Source organism: Oncorhynchus clarkii, chromosome 17, assembly GCF_045791955.1.
Source record: "Oncorhynchus clarkii lewisi isolate Uvic-CL-2024 chromosome 17, UVic_Ocla_1.0, whole genome shotgun sequence".
NCBI classification, from domain to species: domain Eukaryota; kingdom Metazoa; phylum Chordata; class Actinopteri; order Salmoniformes; family Salmonidae; genus Oncorhynchus; species Oncorhynchus clarkii.
Genome location: NC_092163.1, coordinates 31767055 through 31776469, shown reverse-complemented (window position 1 = coordinate 31776469; position 9415 = coordinate 31767055). Strand labels below are relative to the sequence as shown.

General features: G+C 40.0%; 1 protein-coding gene across 1 annotated transcript; it reads right to left on the bottom strand.

Annotated features, from left to right (window-relative positions):
- Window positions 1-404: 404 nt before the first annotated feature.
- On the bottom strand, window positions 405-2823 carry LOC139369708 (cytochrome c oxidase subunit 6C-1-like). The gene is made up of 4 exons (XM_071108968.1): window positions 2612-2823; window positions 1584-1698; window positions 1222-1353; window positions 405-795 (listed from the first exon to the last, which is right to left on the bottom strand). The coding sequence occupies exons 2-3, from the start codon at window positions 1686-1688 to the stop codon at window positions 1228-1230; spliced, it is 231 nt and encodes a 76-aa protein (XP_070965069.1). The 5' UTR covers window positions 1689-1698; window positions 2612-2823; the 3' UTR covers window positions 405-795; window positions 1222-1227.
- Between the last annotated feature and the right edge of the window lie 6592 nt (window positions 2824-9415).

Sequence of the window (9415 nt, the reverse complement as noted above, 5' to 3'; positions counted from 1 at the left end):
ACTTGTATCTGTAAACGGTTGGCTAGAGCACATTGTGGGTAGGCTAGCCTACATGAGATTATCATAGATAAGAGCAGACTACTTTTGAAAACTGCAGTCAAGAATCGATAATGTCTCCACAATAAGACCCTCGATATTTATTGAAAAGGTGCATCAGGCTCACCACCCTGGGAAGGTATTCATATTTAATCTGTAGCTTAATAATAAACAGCATGGTTTCCCTGAGTCTTAGTGTGAGGACCACACACACACATTATCGCATGACTACAAGTTTAACTTCGATATCATGGTTCTCAATGTTTGTGCATAAAGGCGTTTCCACCAGCATTTCTCACATAATTGTTTTTACCCAACACAAAAACATCCCACCATGTCAAACAATCAAATTCTGTTACCATTTAAAGTTCTAGTTTCCATCACAGCTGTCATGATTGTTTTATTATGGTACAACTTTACTCGCATGACTTCAACTGAAATGTAATTTTTTTAATGCCGATTCTGTTGCTAAACATTTTTTTTTGCTAAATCTTTCTGATTGCTTCGGTTTGGTTCGTAAATGGTTTCCGTTGCAAGACGTAATGAACACACTCCCGGTATTCTTTGGGAATGAAAGCATTGTTGCATTCTTATTAATCAAAAATGTTTCAAAACAGTTTATCACAATAACACAGATGAATCATAATGAGGCACTGGCACCAATAGAGAATAATTTATTCACGAGAACATAACCGCAGTGTTCGATGAGTAAATCACAGAGCTGGAACATCAGACAAGGAATGCACAATGGGACACCGGCTGTAATACAGAAAGGGACAGATCATAACACAACGCAGTATTGCAGCTATAACATTGACACATTATTATAAAACCATCCACTCATGGTCCAAGAGCACTGCAGCACTCTTTTATCCTCCTTGTTAAGGTTAGCACCAAAAACACTTGGCTCAACAAATCGTTGAGACCTTGTTTATCAAATTCAAGGGCTTATTCAGTAGGCAACAATGTTCTGAAACATTTTAGAAACATTTGCACACTTACAGGACAAGTTGAACATTTTGACAAATGTTCTGATTTGTGCCTACAGAACACAACCAAGGTGTGCCAATGTGGGGCTGGCTGGGACAAAAGCCTGCACCCACTGCAGCCCTCCAGGACAAGGAGTGAAGAACACTGGCCTAATAGATATATGAAAGGATGCCTCATTGTTTGCAAAATACTCACAGGGGTTTATTCGCCAGTTGTCCTGACACTTTCAAAAATGCCAGCGTCCCTCATGTTGTTGAACTCCTTTGTGGTGTCATATTGTTTGTAGAAATCAGCATAGGCCTGTTTCCTGGGCTCTGTTACACCATACTGAGAAGACAAAGACAATATTACCTCATCAGAAGGAAGTATTTACTTATGAATACAAAAACATGCCTGTTGTTGACGATATCCATTCAATGTGACAAATTCCATGATGGACTTTAACCATTCCATTTCAAACGTCTCTCCCCAGGGCTTTTCCTACATAGAAAATGTTAAGGTGGCCACCTTGCTGAAATCCCGGGCCACCTTAAACAAAAACATGATTGTCAGCTGACCTTGAAAGCTGCTGCAGCCACCAATGACAGAGCGAAGGCAATGGGCAAATGGAACCGCAGACGCTTCCCAAGGAGTCCTCGCATTGCAGGCTTAGCCAGAGACATTGTGGAACTCCTGGAATGTTCAGAAGAGAAATGGCACATAATTTACTTGGGTTCAAGTACAACAATGCTGCTTTCAGAAATGTCCTTATATCAAGAAATATATTGGTTGTACTTCAGGTCACACTTAAGTTGACTGTAATGAATTTGCTGTGAGGTGAAAATTAAAATCAGGCATTTAGCTGCGTGACCAACATCCAAGTCACATTTGGATCAATCCCAAGTGGTAGCTAGCAGATTCCCCTTCAAAAGAAAGGACACCAATCGGATTGGCAATTCAGAAAAACATGGTTGAATATCTCCATCTGAAGCTGGTGATGCTATTGACATTGGCCAATGTGATCCATATATATATTGCATGTAAAATGCCTCTATTTAGAAATAGCTAGCCATACTTTTTCTAATGGGCTATATCAGTCTAGCCAATGTGTGTGCTGGTACAGAATCAAGTGCTACCTTCGTTAACTACTGGCAGCTAGTTATGTCAATAGTTGACCTACCTACCTAACTTAGTGTCACAATTTCAGAGAACCATTAAAACTATCAATGTCATGACTCAAAAGTAAAATGTAATGCTAACAAACTCCTTAGCTTAGCTAGCTAACGTAGGTCCTTCTACCCTGGCCATTGGGTAGATGGAGCGCTGTCGGCCGCTAATCTTTGTAAAGAAAAGAAAGTCAACATAATTAACTAATTAGCTGCAATTGGCTAGGTATATATACACACGTGTATTCTGACAGTAAAACTACTACACCCACAACATTGAACAGATAGGTTAGCAAACTTAGTTTGTTGCTAACGGGTAATGTCGTCAATTACAAATTGACCATGTAATGGAGAGAATCATAACATTTAAACAACTAAGTATATATTGTCTGTACATGTTTCATAGAAAGCATTTGGTTTCACATTTACTAAATACTTACAAGAAGCACTCACGACCTTCACCAAAATGTGTTAGTGCACCTCTGATGCGTTGATCTTTCGGATTTATGCGGATGGAATATTTATTCTTCTTTAAATTTGTATTGCCGGATCGCAACCAACTGAAAGGCGCATACACCGCCACTTACTGTACTGGAGGTCGGTCGGTTTCCCTATTCATATTCATGGTAGTGAGAGGAAGCCCACGGGCAGTGGGAGAAGATAGAACCGGAAGATGGATTTTGGCCTACATTCTGCAAATGTTCTCATTGATGAAACGTTTGATCTGTTCCCAAAACAGACATATGCAGATGTATGCTAGAACGGGCCAATAGGCTAACTCGTGCTTGGCTCTGCCCACCTCCTTGCTTGTTCTGCCCACTATGACTAATCTGTTCCCATTGGAAACGACAGGCTATCTTGGTTTAGTTATGAAAATCTTTGACGTTGTGGCACAAAAGGGAAAGGGAAAAGGTACGGGTGATGGAAGGAATTGGTCTAGTGCAGTCTAAACCGTGCTTCTAGACTGGAAACCTGGCCCCTTGGTATAGACCAGGCCCCCAGTGTCTGGTCTGGAGAGTGAAATCATGAGCTCTTGCTGCTAGCGGTGCTAAAAGCCCCGTTCTGCCCTAGAAAATATATGTAAATTACTATCGTCAGAATGGCCAACCCCCCCAAAATTACACGCATTTTGGGCAATAAAAAAAAAATATGATCAAGTTCGATCCACACAGTGAATAATTTAAAAGTTCGCTACAAATAGAGATATTTTTTAAAATAGTGATCCATTCTGATCCACACGGGAAAAAATAAAAATAAATGTCACACAGGACCACGGGCTTGCGCCCTCATGCACGCTTTTTGCATGTGTCGCTCAGGCAGGGTGGAAATAACTACATCGACCATGATCCTTTGCTAGTTACGGCCACTTTCACCATGATCCTTAGCGATGTTTTTGGTGCCATTCAACCCCATTCAGCAATATGGCACGTTTCAAATTCAAATACTTCCAGCATCATGCGCCATCAGTGCTATGGTTTTAACTACTGGTTTTAATGTCTATCAGAGGAGGCTGTTGAGGTGAGGACAGCATATAATTATGGCTGAGATGGAGTAAATGGAATGGCATCAACCACATGGAAATCACATGTTTGATATGTCAGATACCATTTCATTAACTCCATTCCAGCAATTATTATGAGCCGTCCTCCCCTCAGTAGCCTCCACTGATGCCTATGGTATAGATAGTGGAGACTAGTTGAACAATGAGTGGTGATTATTTTTGTAGACTGAGTCAAGTACTGTAAATCTTCAACGTGAAGTTCCATCCTTAAATTACATTTCATAGATTAATTCAGACACTACACTGGTGGCAGCGAAGGTACCCAGCTAGCACATAACATTCTGAGCTTGGTGAGAGCGTGGTTATCCTATAGTTATTTTGCATATAACCTTCCCACAATGTTCTGGGAATGGTGCAGGATACCCAGCTAGCACATACTGAGAACCATATGTACTTCAGCATCAAGTTTCCTACAGGTTTCTTCGTGGTTCTATTTAAAGTAATGTTCTCATTGTTCAGAGAATGTTAAGAAACAATGTTCTTTTGTGGGAATTTCAGTACTTCAGTATAACAAAACAACAAAACCCTGCAAGCTCCTGCACATAATCTCTTTGTTAACAGGGATTGTGTCAATTTAAAACTTGCACAGGACAGTTTACAAAATTGTCCATTTAAATAAATGTTGCCAATTTATTAATTACTACCTTTAGCTAAGATTAGATAGTTAATCCAGAGATTCTAACCTTTGCCTTGATTCATCAGTCTTGTCTAGATCATTATGACATTTATAGTTCTTTATGATAGCCACATTAGCAGCTAATTAGCATTTCATTTTTTGGGAGGGTAAATACAGGCAAATATATTGATAAAACTCACCTTGTCCTAGAGACTTGTATCAAAAGGTCATGCCAGGGTAAACCTACACGAAACACAGCCCTTTTTTTTAAAGTGTTTCTAAAATCCCTTGTGGAAAAATAAATGGTGGAAAAACGATTGGAACCATTTCCCTGCTAGACCGCTAGGTTTTATGGGTATTAAGACTCATACTGTGGTACTCTATACGGCCTGGCTTTTTGTGCGAGTTCTACCCCGCATTTCAATCAACCCAACCTGAGAACGAACTGGCCTGATAATTCCTGGCTGTTCCTGTCCCCAGTCCACCTGGTCATGCTGCTGATCCCATGCTGCTGTTCTGACTGCAGCTGGACCCCTGTCATGACTTTACTGGGCATGCTACCTTGCTGAAAAGTCATCCGACTTTAGAATCTTCAAGTGTTGTCAGTTTTTTGTCGGACATCATCTGTTGTCATTCATCCAGCATGCATGACTCCTATTGACAAAGTATTGGCTCCATCGAAATTCTCGGACACAAAATCCCAATTGGCTTAACAGTGCTGTCACAATGCATATGATGTAGGCCTATGCATTTGTAGGCCAATTAGCTAGCGCATTTGGTTCCTTTGAGATTATGGGAATTTATGTTTTTGGTTTTCAATTGGTTCTGGGAACAAAGCCATATGTTTCCTGACCGGTAAAACTGAACATTTTTAAAATATTCTGAGAACAGAAGTGAAAATTTAGCCTGTTCTGGGAACATACATTTTTAGATTGCAGAGAGGTTCTGATAACATTTCACTATGGTTCCCTGAAAGTTGTCCATGAAGGTTTTATTAACGTTCTGAGAATTAAAATTATAGGTTATTTGAAGGTAATTAAATAATGTTCAGAGGACATCCTACAAATGTTATGAGTGTTTTCAATGACATTTAAAGGCTATTTTGGAGGTTTTTTAATAACTTTCACTGAATGTTTCAATTAGACTTTTAATAACTGTGGTATCCTATGGAACGCCGTTTGGGTCTTTGTGTGTCAAATAACACTATTTGACGCATCAAATAACACTATTTGACGCATCAAATAACACTATTTGACGTGTCAAATAATATGTAAACTATATGCAAATGGTGGCCAATCACTATATGAAAAACTTCTCATTCATCATCAACAACAAACGACTAAGTCATGTCGAATCTTGAAAACATGAGAGACTGCTTTTTAAGTTTTGCCAGCTAAGTGCAACCACCTTTACAACCACCCCAGGAGGATCATGTGGTTCAAAGGTAGGATTAATTCTGGTAGGTTAGGTAATACCTGGCAAAAAATCAACATTAACTGGCACAACTACCTAGTAACGTTAGCTTGCGAGTATGGGCGGCGTCGATTATGCTGAGTGTCATTATTGTCATTTTTATAACGTTTGCATAGTCAGATTTCAATCGTTCAGGAGACGGAATAATGCTGGAGTCCAAAGGCGGAAAACCGGGAGAAGCAGGTTGATAACTATGAGGGTTTGCCTGATCGCTAACCCTACCATCCGGCAGCTGAGCAGGATAGGTACATTTTCCCTATATCCATGTAGTACATGAGGCAGAGTGCGATGCACAGTGCTTGCTTTGTAAGTAAGCTAGGTGTGACTGTATCTTGTGATTAAACATAGACTTATTGTAGGTTATTTTACTGATTTAAAGATCATGGACTATTTCCCTGTTTTATATTAGAATACTTTTTATAAGATTAAAATAATGTTTCCATATCTCAGTATCTTTAGAGTATCCTGTGAGGCAGATCAAAGTGTCCTATGGTCAGGAGGAGAGCAGCTTCTTGAAGGTTTTGGGGGAAACATTCCCCCAGATAAATCCAAAGGTAGAGGCCTTTAAGACAGACAGGAGGCTTGTTCCCCTACAAAAAAAAGATTGTTGTCAAGACAATGGAGGACAGAGATGGTGTGGTTGAATTGGTGGCTCAACAATTTGTCCAAGGGAGCATGCAGGTGGCCTTGGAGCAGTAAATCAACTCTGTCATAAATCTGTGAAGTCATTACCTCCTCTAACATAAGTATTTTTAATCAGTCCACCCCCTTAAATCAATACACATCACTATATTTGTCCTTAACACTTATTTTAAATATACATACTGTCTCTAAACCATAACAGGTTCAAATATCGAAGCATTGGGGAACCACCCGGACAGCTTCCGAGCGCTTTTTGTGGACTCCATAGAGCCTCCCACTGCCAGGGACCTGCGGGACCTGTTTAAAGTAACCCATTCCATACCTGGCAGCAACTGGCGGTGTTTGGAGAACGACACCATCTGCCACTGGTTCGACTGGCTGGCTGAGGTGCAAGGTCAAATAGTAAATTGTTCAAGTTTATCGGTAACTCCATATTATTCCATTTTGTGATTTAAATGTGTATTTGAAATGTTTTGCTGTGTACTCCTCAGATGGAGAATGTCCTCCTCTAACAGTGGCGATGGTGTTGGAGTTTGCTACTGGGGCAACGGTGGTGACACCCTTTGGGTTTGAGGACACCACGACCATCGAATTCCTTCACACGGCTCGAGGGCATCTCGCTGGGCAGCAGAAGAAAAAGTACCCAGAGGCAAACACGTGTACTGTCACACTAAGGCTCCCTCTTCATAGCACCTACAATGCCTTTAGGGAATTCGGTATTGTGAATTCCCCACATTTAGCAATGTAGCAATTGAGTGTTTGAAAATGTAACTGCACATTAACATTTAAGCAATATCTACTTACATCTGTATTGTTTGTACAGTGCATTCGGAACGTATTCAGTCCCCTTGACTTTTTCCACATTTTATTACGTTACAGCCTTATTGAAAAATGGACACAATAATTTTTTCCCCTCATCAATCTACACACAATACCCCATAATGACAAAGCAAAAACAGGTTGACATTTTTGCAAATGTATAAAGAAAAATGAAATATTACATTTATGACCCTTTACTCAGTACTTTGCTGAAGCACCTTTGGCAGCGATTACACCATAGAGCCTTTTTGGGTAATGACGCTACATTTTTATTTATTTAATACATTTTAGAATAAGGCTCTAATGTAACAAAATGTGGAAAAAGTCAAGGAGTCTGAATACTTTCCAAATTCACTGTATTTCCATATTGGCTGTTATTGTTCACTTAATGATCATTAAAATTAAATTATACAATCTATATTGCTTGTCTTGGTGTTAAGGTTTAGTTTTTTTAGAAACACTTTACTGACACTTCACTAATAACTGTCACGCCCTGACCTTAGATATCTCTGTTTATATACACTAGGGTGGGTACTCTAGGTTTTTGTATGTCTAGCTTTTTTTGTATGTTGGCCTGATATGGTTCCCAATCAGAGACAGCTGTTTATCGTTGTCTCTGATTGGGGATCATATTTAGGTAGCCTTTTTTCCCCACTTTCTGGTGTGGGATCTATGTGTAGTTGCCTGTCAGCACTATTTTGTATAGCGGCACGTTTCGGTTGTGCTTTGTTTAGTGAGTTTCAGTTTATTAAAATATGTGGAACTCTACACACGCTGCGCCTTGGTCTCATCATTATGACGAACGTGATAATAACCAATATCTGTTGCTGATATTGACTGAAGTTCTGCTGCCAAACTGCAGCTGTCACATTCTGACCTCTATTTCCTTTGTTTTGTATGTAGTTAGTATGGTCAGGGCGTGAGTTGGGTGGGCAGTCTGTTTGTTTTTCTATGATTTGGGTATTTCTATGTTTCGGCCTAGTATGGTTCTCAATCAGAGGCAGGTGTCATTAGTTGTCTCTGATTGAGAATCATACTTAGGTAGCCTGGGTGTCACTGTGTGTTTGTGGGTGATTGTTCCTGTCTCTGTGTTTGCACCAGATAGGACTGTTTTGCGTTTTCACATTTCTTGTTTTTGTTAGTTTGTTCATGTGAAGTGATTTATTAAAACATGAATAACCAGGCGCTTTGGTCCGCCTCTCGTTCAGATGAAGAAAACCATTACAGCAGCCAACTCATCCAAATCTGATCATTTGATGTCCTACATTAAGAACAAATTAACTTAAGCCATTATCATTTAATTAGAAATACATGAAATAAGGCTTCCCATCCACTGCATTAAGTGACAGCTCCACTTCTGGGAACTGCACCTCCGTAGTGACTTTCAAATGCATTGATCTAAGAACTAGATCCATTAGTCCAAGGAGAGCTACCCTCCTGCAGGTTTTCTATCCAACCCTTTTCCTGGAGAGCTACCCTCCTGTAGGTTTTCAATCCAACCCTGTTCCTGGAGAGCTACCCTCCTGTAGGTTTTAAATCCAACCCTGTTCCTGGAGAGCTAACCTCCTGTAGGTTTTCACCTCAACCCTGTTCCTGGAGAGGTACCCTCCTGTAGGTTTTCAATCCAACCTCAGTTGTAACTAACCTCTAACTTATTAAGCAGGTAATAAGGTGCACTAGATTAGGGTCGAAGTGAACCTACAAGACAGTAGCTCTCCAGGAACAAGGTTAGGAGCCCTGCACTAGTCCATCTTCAACCACGTCATTTGAGCTGTCACATTGTGTCAACAATATTATGTTACTAACTGTAATAAGTTTCTGTTAATCACAATTATATCAAATGTAACGGGGGCTAACCACTATCTTCATAGTTTATTTTTTTAACCATAGGGCGTTCCACACAATTATTTATTTTAACAATTTATAAAAATCCAGATTGGGCATTACAAAAAAAAAAAAAAAAAAGTTCTGTTTTAGTAACGTCCATTCAGAATGTTCTGTTGTCTTCCCACAGCAGGCACGTTCTGAAGGCTCCAATCCAGTGCTTGCAGTAGGCCTCTTCTGGGTCGTGTTGTACTGAGTGGAAGACAAATATTGTGTCAGCAGATGGAAAGCTGTGCTAAAGCACCATGG

What these genes read in the sequence shown, in the direction of transcription:
- LOC139369708 (XM_071108968.1), bottom strand. Translation starts at nt 1,688, where the DNA reads ATGTCTCTGGCTAAGCCTGCAATGCGAGGACTCCTTGGGAAGCGTCTG. An exon ending in TGGCTGCAGCAGCTTTCAAG is followed by an intron (nt 1,354 to 1,583) that starts GTCAGCTGACAA and finishes TTGTCTTCTCAG; the next exon opens with TATGGTGTAACAGAGCCCAG.